Source organism: Barbatula barbatula (assembly GCF_947034865.1).
Source record: "Barbatula barbatula genome assembly, chromosome: 1".
NCBI classification, from domain to species: domain Eukaryota; kingdom Metazoa; phylum Chordata; class Actinopteri; order Cypriniformes; family Nemacheilidae; genus Barbatula; species Barbatula barbatula.
In genome coordinates, this window is record NC_136766.1 from 31,677,846 (window position 1) to 31,692,901 (window position 15,056).

Below are 15,056 nucleotides of genomic sequence, written 5' to 3' on the forward strand. Positions count from 1 at the left end.
TCACTTGGGTTGACAGAAATTATGATCAATGGTGAGAATTGAATCTTTTTTGGGATAAGGGTTAAAATACGGACGAAGTGTTTCATTAAAGTCGCACTGAGTGAAAGTGTAAATATGTGACTGATTGTCCATATTATAGAACGAGACGAAAGCATCCTCATAGTCGACAAACACTCCCACCTTCAGGGGTTTGGTGGAGAGATGAAGCTGAATAGGAGGATCTTCTAAAGCTTCATACAGATTTGAACCGCAGAGCACGATGTCCCAGTAACCCTCTTTGGGGTTGCAGGAGACTTTACCTCTCCTATTTGCATTTTCTCTCACTACACCGAGTTCCCAACTTGTTTCCACCCCTACCTCCACTACCCAGAATGCTCTTCCGGATGTGATCCGAAGCTTTCCCAGGATTCCACACACCGGATCAAGTTGTCGGTGGGGGCCCGGGTTGTCAGGAAAGTTTCCTTTGACTCTTAATGTTTTGCCATACTGAGACACTTCCAGACTTGGATGTGCGGTGTCTGCATCCAGAATCACATCCACTGTGTAAAGAGAAAAATATCACTTATGGAATTCTTGAGAGCTTAATAAACCAATGTAGCAGTTCAGAAATGTGTTCTTCTTATACATACCTGTAAACCTCTGAATTCTTCTCATTTCTGTAATCATAAAGTTAAAAGACTTTAATCTTAAATTGGCACAGTGATGTTTTCACCCAGTCAACACAATGATCTCACAGTGATGTCACCATGAGCTTTCATAATACTCATGATAAGGTCAAAATGTTACCTCACATCAAACTCACTGTGTGTTTAAACTGTGATCTTACTTTTGTACTGTCAGCTGTTTGGAATTGGAGGCTGTGGAGAAGCAGATCCAAGATTTAGAAGCAGACATGGCTGCGAGAATGTAAAACGGTGCTGGAAACATCTATTGCTGACGCTCACAAATCCGTGGTAAGGTTTCATCTACCACTTCTACTCCTCGTGTTCGATACTGTAGACCATAACATACTTCTAGGTCGCTTGCACAATTATACTGGTATTGAGGGACAGGCACTACAATGGTTCAGATCTTACTTATCAGACAGACACCACAAATGGAGAATCATCAAATCTAACGCAAGTAAATTATGGAGTACCTCAGGGATCGGTTCTAGGACCCTTGCTATTCTCCATATACATGCCGCCCCTTTGAAACATTATTATAGAACATGGATTAAGCTTCCACTGCAATGCAGATGATAATTAAACAGAAATATTACTTATCGGACCAAAAAACAAATATTTCAGATTATAATCTGCAAATTGAATGATGTACTGTTACTCCCACGAATACAGTGAAAGATCTAGATGTTATATTAGACAGCAACCTGTCTCATCTCAGATGTCACAAAAACAGCCTTCTTTCACCTTAGAAATGTTGCCAAATTACGAAATATTCTATGTGTTGCTGATGCGGAGAAGCTTATTCATGCATTGGTAACATCAAGACTTGACAACTGTAATGCACTACTTAGGGGTTGTCCTGCATCATCAATAAACAAACTACAGTTAGTTCAGAATGCAGCTGCCAGAGTTCTAACCAGGTCCAGAAAATATGATCACATAATCCCAATGTTATCAACCCTTGACTGGCTAACCATTAAGTATAGTTTTGTCTTTAAAGTTATTTAAATCACTTATAAAGCCTTAAACGGTTTAGCCCCTACCTACATAACAGAGCTTCTATCACACTACAACCGATCATGCTCTCTAAGATCTCAAAACTCAGGACTTTTGATAACTCCTAGAATAACTAAATCCACCAAAGGGGGTTGAGCTTTCTCATACGTAGCACCTTAACTCTGGAATAGCCTTCCCAACACTATTCGAGGATCAGAAACACTCAACCAATTTAAATCTAGGTAAAAAACTTTTCAGCCAAGCATTCACTTAATGCAAAATATGCTGAATTAACCACTGGGAGACTGCATTTATTAAATATTATTTACTAGAATAATTAAACTTGTTATATAAACATCATGTACTGTTTTTTACTTTTTTGTGTTTTTCGGTTTCTTATTTTCCCCTGTAAAGTTGCTTTGGAACAATTCATATTGTAAAAAGCGCTCTATAACTAAAATTGAATTGAATTGAACTGTGAGTTTAGAGGTTTAGATGTGACTGGTTTGTAATTTAAAGTAATTATGTTGATGAGTATTTGCTTTAGTTGAGCTCTTGACTCTACAGTATTTGACTGCTGTAACTGTGTGTTTACCGTATAGAGCACATTTGTTTTATTGAGTAATGCCAAATGACTCTTGGACTCTTTCATAAAACAATTATGGGTAAATGTTGATGAGAAAACTGTCTATTCGAGAGATAGTAGAGAGTGAGATTCTGCTGGTTTGAGATATTTAGATATTATAAAGGTCTTTAAATGCATTATGCATATACACTTAAATAAAGGATTATTAGGAACACCATACTAATACTGTGTTTGACCCCCTTTCGCATTCAGAACTGCCTTAATTCTACGTGGCATTGATTCAACATAGTGCTGGAAGCATTCTTTAGAAACGTTGGCCCATATTGATAGGATAGCATCTTGCAGTAGACTGAGATTTGTGGTATGCACATCCAGGGCACGAAGCTCCCGTTCCACCACATCCCAAAGATGCTCTATTGGCTCGTAACCTGGTGACTGTGGGGGCCATTTTAGTACAGTGAACTCATTGTCATGTTCAAGAAAGCAATTTGAAATGATTCAAGCTTTATGACAAGGTGCATTATCCTGCTGGAAGTAGCCATCAGAGGATGGGTACATGGTGGTCATAAAGGGATGGACATGGTCAGAAACAATGCTCAGGTAGGCCGTGGCATTTAAACCATGCCCAATTGGCACTAAGGGATCTAAAGTGTGCCAAGAAAACATCCCCATACCATTACACCACCACCAGCCTGCACAGTGGTAACAAGGCATGATGGATCTTGACCACACCCCTAAATGCATTAAAGCAACTGCCATGTGATTGGTTGACTAGATAATTGCATTAATGAGAAATTGAACAGGTGTTCCTAATAATCCTTTAGGTGAGTGTATGTATTGATACACAGTAAACGCCAATATTTTAATGTTATATTTTAATTATTATTATTATTATCATAAGCAGATATCTTTTCAATATACACACAGAGACTAAAGAATAGACAAACACAGATGACGCAAGCATTTCTGTAAATTCAATCTAGTTCTAATATCAATGAAGCCTACACAACTACTTATTTAGAATAATAGACCATGTCAAACTAAAGTGAACCTGCAGAGTTTTGCGTTTCTAATGCATTTAACTAAACTCAGAGCATTTGCTAAGATGATCTAAAACACCTGCAGTGCTCTCTTATATGAAATGCAAACTGATTTAGACTAAATAAATGTTTTCACATGTTGTGTCAAACATGTGTGTTGTGAAAAGCTCTTACTTGTAAACATACAGTAAACCGTATACCACACGCCCATCAACAAGTTTTCTTCCTTCTGTTCTTCAAAATATATATTTCTGTGTATAATGTATAAAATGTATTCCCACATCTTTGTGTCTAACGGGTCGCGCGCAAGTTGCTGTGTCTGACGAACGGGTCAAGCGGCTGGCAAACACTATAACACATTTACACATTTGATTCATATCCACTTCATATCCGCTCTTTGTGTTCTGCGTGTTCTTAAGTTCCGCGCTACGAGGAGTGAGTGATCGTGCTGCGAACGGAACAAATAGTTTCAACTGATTCGTGAACTTAATCAGACAGTTTTGCCCATTGTTCACTAAATGCTTTTGAAAGAATCGACTCAAAAGAATCAATCACTCGGGAAAAAAGAGACGACAGCCATGAAATAAACAACACATTTTATAATGCATATTTTAAAATAAAGGAAAAAAGGAACGTCACGCAATGTAACAAAGAAAAAGTACAGAATTTCTATTAGAAATATGCACAAGTAAGAGTAAAAGTACCCACTTATAATTTTACTTTAAAAGTACATCATTTCCAAAATGTTACTCAAGTAAATTTAACGAATTCAATAAAGCGCCTTACTACCCACTTTGGTCTTAACTATAAATTGTTGCAATGTTTATGTATGTAATTCATTTAGAAGACTATTATAATATCTTGATTGTCTCACAACAGCTGAATCTCTCTCTCTGCTATCACCCAAGAGTCCGTTGGCATTACTCAATACAACAAATGTCCTCTATACACTAAACACACAGATCCATCAGCCAGAGGAAGAGAAGTCAAACACTGTAGAGTCAAGAGCTCAACTAAAGCAAACACTAATCAACATAATGACTTCAAATGACAAACCAGTCACATCTAAACCTCTAAGCTCACAGTACAACAGTAAGATCACAGTTGAGCACAAAGTGAGTTTGATGTGAGGTTACATTTTGACCTCATTGTGAGTATTCTGAAAGCTCATGGTGACATCACTGACATAACAGTGACTTCATCGTGTTTACTGCGCAATGATCAGATGTTATTTTACACTATATATACTGATCAGCCAAGACATAAGCAGCCACAGAAAAAATGTATATTGCCTGCAAGGCGGGTAGTCATAATGTTTTGATTCATCCGAGTAATAACTGTACTCACATATTATGGTATGTATTTATGCAAGGTTCTATGACACTATCAGTGGTGCTTGCCTAAGTAAACCCACTCAACACATCCCTATTCACAAACATCAAATCTCACCAAAAGGGCAAAGATTCTCCAGCAGAGTCCTAATAGAAGCCAATGTTGTTGAGTTTATATTTCTCATGGAGCCAAACTTCAGTTCAGTGTCAATAGAAACTGTACAATCATGTTTGAATTCAGCAGGTACAGAAGACTGTGACTGAAAGAGAGACAAAATCATCACAACATTACAGATTATACATGTTTATATTATTCCTTTTTTAATTCTTACATAAATAGTGTGAGAATTACAGTATTTGAACTGGATAATATGCACACCCGCCAGCCAATCAGACTTCAGTATTCACCAGACCAGTTTATTCATTTTAACAAAAACAAATAAATTAGCAATTGCATTCATAAGTGCTAAATTAAAAAAACAGAAGTAAGGCGCACAAGTACAGTAAATGAGTAATGAAAAAAGGAAAAAGAAAAGAAACCGTAGGAGTCTTTCCATTTCATTCATTTACCATTCAGTAGCCCAAAGCAAATACCACTAATTTACAGGCCTGTTTCTGGTCACACGCATTTTCATGGCAGTCTAATTACATTTTAGGCTTGACTTATGACCTCATGCATGACGAAGGCGTCTGGTAAAGGTTAAGTGAAAATATATTTGACAAATCAGACAATGTACATCTGGGATGAGTTGCCCCCGTGAAATTAAATATTACAATTCGTATTTTTTCTTGAAATATTGCAGCGTTTATTGTAAATAGCTTATCAACGTGGGTTATTTCCTTTTTCAGTTAAAATCTGAAAATGCACTTCCGCCCAGAAATGACTATTCATCTCAAATGACGCAAGTAAGACGGCTTGGGCGGAGCATCTGTTAACTCCTCCCCTTCAACTGTCAGTCTGCTGCTAGTTTCATTTCAAAATGCAACAGCTGTATTTATACATCCGCAGTGAAAAACGCAAGCCACGGCCACTAATTTTCTCCTTTGAAATCCTTTCACTCGGAAATGCATCAGAATACGGAAGTAAAAACAACTTCCGGTCCATGGTTGACTTTGAAATTCATAGTATACTATATTAGTCACTGACCTGGAGAAAGACGATGTCATCTTCCTCTTTTTTCTTTTGGTTCAACTGATCGATGATTTCTTTATACCTCAGGATTTCCTTTCGTATCTGCTGGGTTTTCTCTGCCATCTCCTTCTCAAGACATCTTCTTCCATCCTCCAAAGGAGTCAGCAGCTCCTCCTCAGCTCTCCTCACAACATCCATCACTTCCGCAAAGACCTCCTTTATCTCCCTCTGCTCTCTGTGTATCTGAGCCTGTTTGAAGAGAAGAGATTATTCAGTGTCTGTTTATAGACTCTCAGGCACACATCCACAACGTCCCAAGCTACGTCAGATATCAAGCAACCATTGAATCAATGTTAAAAAAAATATTCACAAAGCTGACCATCAATGTTACTTTTGCACCTTTAAATAATGTTGAAATTTCAACAAATTATCATTATTGTGCTCAGTGTTCGCTTTAGTTGGGCACATGGACTAAATTTAAAATGTTCATTGTTTGTTATAACAGTGTTAAGGCAATATAAACTTAGATCCAATGAGATCTGGTGATAGTGATTGAAATCTTTTTGAGGTAATGTTTATTCATTTTAATTAATTTCTCAGTAGTGTGTTTTTTTATTGGGTGACACTACAGTGTGATATTAAAGCACTTCTAGGAATTAAAAGAAAATATAAAAATTAAAGCTGCATTCAGCATTCGCGGGGTTCAAGCAGTTTAAGGCCTTTGATGCATCTTTGCTGTCACCGACTAGTCTCCGGAATCACACGCTAACACATCCACTATGTAAGATACTTTCCCACACCCAGAAAAATAACAGGTACGGTCAGTAACGGTTCACACAGACCACGCATGCTTTAACGCATATGCACATGATGTAGACATGAGGAGAATCCGCTTCATTTGGTCACATCCATTAAAAATGGCAGTGTAACAATTTATGAAGTTTAACATCTCACGAAAACTTCACGATAAGGCATTTTATCATCTCGGTAACGATTCAGGAACATGAGAAAACAATTCCCATGAAAATTTGTCAACACAGTCACTCTCCCGACTGGCTTTGTTTGATTAGCAGGGTCAGGTGCCTGTCCCATTTCAGCTCAGGCAGAGCAGAGGCTTCACTCGTGGGGCTCGCAAATGGACATTACGGAGGCTATAGAGACATGTTCCAGCTTCTCTCTGCCCTCCGTGGCTCCCACTACTCGTTTTTTCTGAGTCGGGAACACATACTGCGGACCCTTCCACTCAGGAAGAGGGTTCGCTACTTCACCTGTCTGCATACAAGGATGTTGATGTGTTGAGTAGCACTTATGGTTGAATTTGTCAGACATCAAATCATATGAAAAAAAAAAGATAGGATAGCTCACTGTCCCCATCGGGTCTCTTCGGCAATGCAGTAAACACTGTCGTCGAGAGGTTTGAGTAGGCAAAGCAGGCGTGGACGTTCAGACGTTACCCCCCCCGCCGTGACCACATCCCCAATGTAGCTTCTTGAGCTCCCCCCCAGAAGGTGCGGGCTTCGGGAAGACAATTGAGGGCAGTCATTCAGGCGAGGAAGACTACGGGACACAAGAAAAAGTCAGGACTGTTGGGGGCATGTCCTCCCAGGGTGCAACGACTCACACTTTAGTATGAAGTGATCGTTCCTCCTTATGCCCTCAGGGGATTACAATTGTGGATCTGCCAGCAGGGGCATTTCGATGGCAGCAGCATCCGATGTTAAATCACCAGTGGCTTGTCTTCAGTTAATCATATAGCAGCATGGAAATGTGTCACAATGCACGGATGCCGGATTTTCACCTTTTAGCGAACTTCGACATTTTGGATCCAAAGTGGGTGGGTCATGATTGTGATTCGTGTAGATCCGATTAGTTATTTAAAAGGGGGGGTGTTTGGAGTCGCTGAGTCTTTGGACAGGGTCTCGGTGAATGCAATTATGTTGTGGTCAAGATGTCAAATCACTGGTCAGCTTGTGGGTTATTTTTTGAATGTTGCGCAGATTGATCGCACAAACTCAACTCATGAATCAATATTAGATGTAGTGGATTTTACGCAGCAGTTTGATTTCGCATTTCTGATTCACTTTAACACAACCGTTGGAAGGTTGTGATAGACTTTTTCATCGTCCGTCATAGCACGAGTTAGTGGTCGTTAAATTGGAGCATCCCTTATCACGCCTATAGAGGAAAATACTTTATTAATGTAAAGGAAATAAGAAATCAAATTGGAATCTATTTAAAAAAAAAAAATTATTTCACGATTGATTTATTAGACGCCTATTTTCACATCCCCATTCTTTCCCATCACAGAAAGTTCCTGAGATTGTTTTCGGGGGCAAAGCATAACGAAATTGGGTCTTCTGTTCGGCCTGGCTCTGTTTTTTCGCTCACATTCAGGAAATACGTGGAGATGCAATTCTAGATCCGCTGCTCTTGAAAACCATTCGCGTGTTGAATAATATAGACTATTGGCTGATTTTAGCACATTCGGAACAGTTGGCGGTTCAACATCGAGCATTGTTCTCACCCATGTTAAAAAGCTAGGGCTAAGGTTGAATGCAGAGAAGAGTGCTTTCCCCAGCACAATGAACCACTTCTCTGTGACTCTTCTCTGATGCAGACACATCTCGCTAGACTCTAGAGTGTAGGTGTTGATCTTGATAATGTCCTTTGAAAGACTGTCTCACAAATGAACTAGGTAAAATAGCTGTCAACTATCCTATCTAAGTACACTATTGGATAATACAAGTTTAAGGCCACCAATTACCAAGCAATGCTTAATTTCGTTCAGACTGTGGTGTAAAAATTTCGCAATAACAATTGAATAAAACGAACATTTAAGCAAAACCTTGTCAGGTTAATGTGTCAAGATCATTTTTGGTTTCGAAACTTTAATTAATTTTACTGGTAGTCTGGTAGACATTAACTGTATGAATTATTTTTGGTTAAATATGTCACAGTTTACTTTATTTTGCTATTGTCACTAGATGAACTAAGGTGTCTTGTACAAACTAGTAAAACATATTTAAAAAAAACATTGACAGTATTTCAAAGAAATAAACTAACCTGTTCTTCTGTGACAATGTTTTGAAGTTCCTGAAGTTTGCTTTCTCTCTGGTTTATCATGCTTTTCAATCCTTCAATAGTATTTTGCTGTTCGGCCTGCAGAAACACACCAAACTGTCTGAGTACATTGATACAGTTTAAAAGCCCCATCAGAATGTAACCAAGCAGATGTCTTATACAAGATTTAGACTCACATTTGTGCTGATTTTATTATATACAGTAGCTTATAGATACTTGAATTTACTCACTGGGTATTTGACAAAAACTTTCATTAAAACAGGATAAACGAAATATGCTTAAAAAAGCCCCCTGTTGACGTTTCTATGAAAGGTTTATACCTCTCTCCTCTTTCTCTCTTTCTCCACAGATATGACATCTTCACCGTTCTTCAAACATAAGGTGCAGATCAAGCGCTTGTCCCGTTTGCAGTAGAGCTCCAGAGGTCTGCCGTGGACACTACACGCTTTCTCTTCCAGTCTCTCCACCGGACTCACCAGTTTATGAAACCTGTGCATCTCCAAAGACTGATGGCGCTTCAGATGGTGCTCACAGTACGAGAGCAAACAGGTCAAGCAGGACTTCACAGCTTTGAACGGTCGGTTTTCCTCACAGCCATTGCAGGGGATCTCACCTCTCTTTCCCGTGTAGAGACTCATATCATCCATCTGGTCCAGACAGCACTGGCAAAAGCTGTGTCCACAGCCAGTGGTGACCGGATCTTTAAACAGGTTGTTACAGATGGGACACTGAAGAGAGTGAGAGATATCTACAGCTGTAGCCATGGTGATTAGGTCTGAGTTTACGCCTGATGATATAAATAAAATTATTAATAATAATGTCATGAACCAACAACCCCTGTCCTGAAAAGTGCCCAGCTGTTAAAAGTTTCATGTATTGTTTGTGTTTATGCGATCATCATCATGTTTACCATTTAATGTAGAGTTTAATAAACAACCATATATTCACTTGTGATGGGTTTTCTGTGCTCAATGCTCATATACGAGGGTCACTTAAACTGTGTTAGATTTACGCTACCTTTGCTCTAAATTCTGTTTGGTAAAGTCACGCTACTTATGGCAATGAGATAACGTAAATTGTATTAATCATTGATGCATTCGCTGGACGAATGCATACAAATATTGTTGTACTTTCTTTTACTACTCAGAGACTGTAAAATAGGTATATTTAATAACGATAATTATAGGTTTACTTTGAACTAAACTAATTTCTTGACTGAAACTGGTGTTTTAAATGAATCTTAGATCTGGTGGAGAATCATATTTGGTGAGCAAAGCCCACCATTATATTTACATGCAGCTATAACCGCTACATTTATGGCAATTGGACATCATTACCCTGATCACAGGCTCTACTCTGCAACACCACCACAACCACGCAAATTTACATATACCAGAAACCCCTCTACATTTAAAAATTATACAACATTAAAAACTTACAGATATCCCCCTATGTTAAAATTGAGAAAATATAACACCAAATTTTAACAATTTCATAAGCAACGCATGCTGGGACCTGGATATCTGCTTCAACTCATTTTGTGAATGTTTGCATAGGTACATGTACATTCAAATTTGCATGCAACATCTATAAGAGATCAAACGTTATGTATATTAGATAAATATTTGTCTTAATTTCTAAACATATTTGTATGTATCATATATTGTCAATACATATTGTTGTATATTGAAAAATATAAGCTTTCTAGTAGATACTAGTTTCCAATATATGGACATGTATTATGCAATATATCGCTTCGTATTTGGCCGTATATTCCTATATATTTTTGTTCCGTAAAGGTTACGTAAAAAAACGTAAACGTGTTTGTAAACAATGTATTTTTTATTTCTCACCTGAACCTGCAAAAGGTCAAAAATTGCTGCATTTTAAATCGAGAAGAATGGTCATTTCTTGGAAGATACCAATAGAAATATTACAAAATATGCCTAATATGATGATGACTGCAATGTTTAGGCCCCTTTTTGGTTAGTAAACACTGCATTTTTGTGGGTGGAGAATAAGTGGTGGCAAAAAGATTCCTCCACTGTTTTCTCTACCCAATTCTACAAATGCACTTATGAAAACTGTAGAAACAGCAACGGCAAACTGTTTCCTTTATGTTTAGTCTCCGGTAGTTGGCTAACTGCTAACAAAGTTAGCTTAGATGTGTGTAGCCTTATACAGGAAGATAAGAGTGATTAAAGCACAATAGTGGTAGACATGGTTGACTGTATGTACTTTATTACCGGGTACTCCAGCACGACCCGAGCGTGCTCGTAACTTAACAGTGACCTAGCACACTGACACCAGGAAGCAGACGACAGGCTTCCTTTCTTAAAGGCCCCCATTCATTTAAATACAACATATTAACATGATCATTCCAAAAATTATCTACAGTTTTGCCTCCAGCTAGCTCTGTGACGTAATCATGACGTCGGCCGTAAAGAGGTCTATAAGCCACTGCATTAACAATAACAATTGAAACAAATTACCTGCCACTACATTTACATTTAGTCATTTGGCAAACACTTTTATCCACAGTGACTAACAGAGAGTTCAGGGTGTGATATGTCAAACAAGAGCAATTATACAAAAGGTGCTAAAACAAAGGTACTAGTTTCTACAAAAGCCAGACCAATATCTGTAGAGGGAAAGGCTTTTGTTTTTTTTATTTGTCTGTCAAGTATTCAAAGAAGAGATGGGTTTTAATAAAAAAATGTAATGCTGTGATCGATGTGGTTGACCGGATTGAGTTAGGAAGAATGTTTCACCAGGAAGGAGTTGTGAAGGAGAATGAGCGGGAAAGCGATTTACTGCCCTTTTGAGAAGGCACTACAATACACCGCTGGTTTGCTGAAAACAGGGTTCTTGATGAGGTGTAAGAGTGTAGAAGAGTGTGAAAGTATGCCAGCGTAGATCCAGTAGACAAGCATTAGTGACTTGAATCTGATACGGGCTTCTTCCGCTAGCCAGTGGAGAGAGATGAAAAGCGGTGTCACATGATGTGCTGCATTCTGAACCATCTGGAGTGGTTTGATAGCCTTTGCAAGAAGACCAGCAAGGATAGCATTGCAGTAGTCCAACCTTCATATCACTAGGGCCTGGATAAGGAGTTGTTCCGCGTGCTCAGTGAGGTAGGGTTTAACCTTTTTAATGTTGATAAGGCATATCGGCATGACCGCGTCTTGGCAGGGTTACGCTGGAGGTGATGGTCTTTCCTCCAAGCCAAGTCTTCTAGGAAGGATGATCTTGAGAACCTATCAACTCCGAGTTATATTTAAAACGCCAATGGACTTGGCGAATGGCTCGCGCATGCCAGTCTCTGCCCCGTATATAAGGAAGATGGCAGCGGTCATTCATTCTTCCTTTGTTATTCTGAACCTGCGTGGCATGTGTTGTCAAGCGAAATCGTTCCGGCGACGAAGGCCACGGCCCGTTCCTTGGGTCAGTCGATGTCCACTATGGTGTTCCTAGAGGGCATCTGTGGCTCAACCTTGCACAGATGGGTGACATGCCTTCTGAATGTGCCCATCTCGCCAGCTAGCCTGTTTGGTGATACCGCGGATGATGGCAGTTTTCCCTGGGTTTTCTTCCTACACAGCACTCTCGACTCGATGGTGTCTGGGACAGACCAAGCTGCCGGCCGCAACCTCCATCCGACGTTGAGTCGGGCAGCGACGACAAGCAGGTAAGTCAACAGAGTAGTCAACCTCCCCGGGGTTCCCCCCTGTGCAAGTAGACCGCACTGTCAGCCACCGAACCAGCCTCCCCAGTCACGGTAAAGCAGATCGTCTGTCTGGTTCCACTGCTGCGGTTCTTGGGCGCTTGGTAGTGCACCTGCCCGTCATGCTGGCTAGAGAGGACGATCCGTCTCGGTTACGCGATCCAGTTCGCCAGTCGCCAGCCATGGTGCCAGGAGAGAGTTCCCCCGTGCTGGTTCATGGCAATCGACCAGAAGGACGCGTACTTTCACATCTCTATTCTCCCTCGACACAGGCCGTTCCTGTGGTTCGCGTTCGAGGGAAGAGCGTGTCAGTACAAGGTCCTGCCCTTCGGTCTGGCCCTGTCCCCACAGGTTTTTACCAAATTCGTGGAGGCTACCTTAGCTCCCCTTAGGGGGTAAGTTGTGCATGTATGCAACTATCTCGACGACTGGCTTACCTTATCTTGGCATAATAGATTTGTTGTGTACAGGGATCTTGTGCTTCGGCCCCTAGACCGTCTTGGCCTTTGGGTCAACTGGGAAAAGAGTAAACTCTCCCCCACGCAGAGCTCCTCTGCGCACAGTCAACCTTAGAAGCTCCAAGCAGCTCTTTGTTTGTAATGGGGGACAGCACCCGCTGGCAGGGCGCCTTTCTGGCAGACATTTGCAACGCTGCGGGTTAATCTACGCCCAGTACCTTCGCAAGGTTTTTCAACCTCCGAGTGGAACCAGTGCCACCCCATTTCCTGAGCCCTACTGGCATATATGACTTGCACCTGGTTTGGGTGTACGCCTGCGAAAGCACCTTCTCCCCTTCTCAGGTGAGTCTGGCGTGCTATATAGCCTCCCTACTTTCCCCCTCTCAGGGCGAAGTACAGGCATTCCATCCATCACTAAGCATTGGCATGGTAACGGACTGGGCGGAGCAGTCTGTTGTAACCAAGTCAAGTATTGGTAGAGTCACCACTAATCAGGTGGACCCCTATACTGGGACTAGTGCACCATAGATAGTGACTCCCCTGTAGGGTCGTCCCGTACGTTGTATTCCTCACTTTTGATTTCCCTATTGGTGAATCTGTGACCTCCCTGCCGGTGGTTGTTCCACCTGAGTTTTTGTCCCCTACTCGGGCTGACACATTTTTTCTCACGTTATTCTCCCCACTGGTGAGAGCATGTTAGTTTCTCCAGATGTAACCTCCCACTTGGGTAGGATGTGGCCTCCGTAACACACTCTTCAACGAGGAGAGCAGTGTTTCCCCAGTATTCAGCTCCGGACAGCACCTCACTACTAGAGGCGTACACCCCTGTCCGTGATGACCATCAGTACAGGCTTCTCAGTATGACCACTATTAGTTTTACCGGAAGATTATGTCTCGCGGAAGTGATCATTGTGACTCGCTAGTCTAGTCAGTGTCGCTCCACTGGAGGTTGTGATATGGCTCAGTGCCGTGTCGTGTAGAGATAGATGACCAGACAGTATCTCAACACAACGTCGAGAGACCGACTGAAGGGGAATATCTCGGTTACGACTGTAACCTCCGTGTCTTCATGCCACAATGCTTCACCGAACCGCTGCAGCGACCAGGAGTTATTTCTCAGGTTCCTCAGCCCAAAGGGTAAATGAATGACCGCCGCCATCTTCCTTTTATACCCGTATGTACAGGCGGAGACTGGCGTGCACGTGCCATTCACCAAGCCCATTGGCGTTTAAAATTTATCTCGGAGATGACAGGTTCTCAAGATCAAACCCCAGTCAGTCTCTCAACACAATGTTTTCTACAATGCCTAGCAGTGTGATAACTTATTTCATTTGAGTCCACTATAAAAAGTGTTTGTTAATATAAAGATTTACTCACACTTCAGTATAGGGGGCAATAATCGCTATTAACAAACCATTAATTATGACTTTTCTCCCAATTAACTCTTAATTTGTTGCTTATTAATAGTTAGTAAGGTATATGTTAGGTTTAGGCATTGGGTAGGATTAGGGATGTAGAATATGGTCACGCAGAATATGTACAAATAATCAGCCAATATGCCAATAACAGGCATACTAATAACAACTAGGAGGGAGAATTGACCCCTCAAATAAAGTGTTAAACTTGATCTGTGTAAAACTCAAACAATAAAATCAGATAATTCTAAAACATTTACTTCCCAATAGTGGTTATTTACAATGCAAAACGGATGCAATCCCTTCCTTCTATCAGTCTGCTGTTGGTTCTACTTCAAAAAATAAACAAAATCAGTTTTTCTACATTCAATCCATTTGCAGTGTAAAATAGGAATTCACCCATTGTCTTTCTCATTTGATTATTAAAAAAAAATGTTATCTTATCCTTTTCCATTATAAGAGATACACACAATGAAAACAGTTAAAGGCTAAAGAAAACCATAACTGACATTAAAAAACAAAGGTGAAGAGCCCCTGTTGCTCTGTTCTTTATTCTGTTGTTCTCCACTGAAAAATTGCTATATATTATTAAATAAAACTGATAATTGGTTAACTGCGAAATACACTG

The 15,056-nt window shown here is 40.4% G+C and overlaps 1 protein-coding gene across 1 annotated transcript; it reads right to left on the bottom strand.

Annotated features, from left to right (window-relative positions):
• LOC306897317 (nuclear factor 7, brain-like) lies at positions 1-9,595 on the bottom strand (the record flags this gene model as incomplete). Its single annotated transcript, XM_079461937.1, has 5 exons — positions 1-539; positions 4,737-4,878; positions 5,766-5,999; positions 8,814-8,909; positions 9,152-9,595. 5 exons carry the CDS (start codon positions 9,593-9,595, stop codon positions 1-3), a joined length of 1,455 nt encoding a protein of 484 aa, XP_079318063.1.
• Between the last annotated feature and the right edge of the window lie 5,461 nt (positions 9,596-15,056).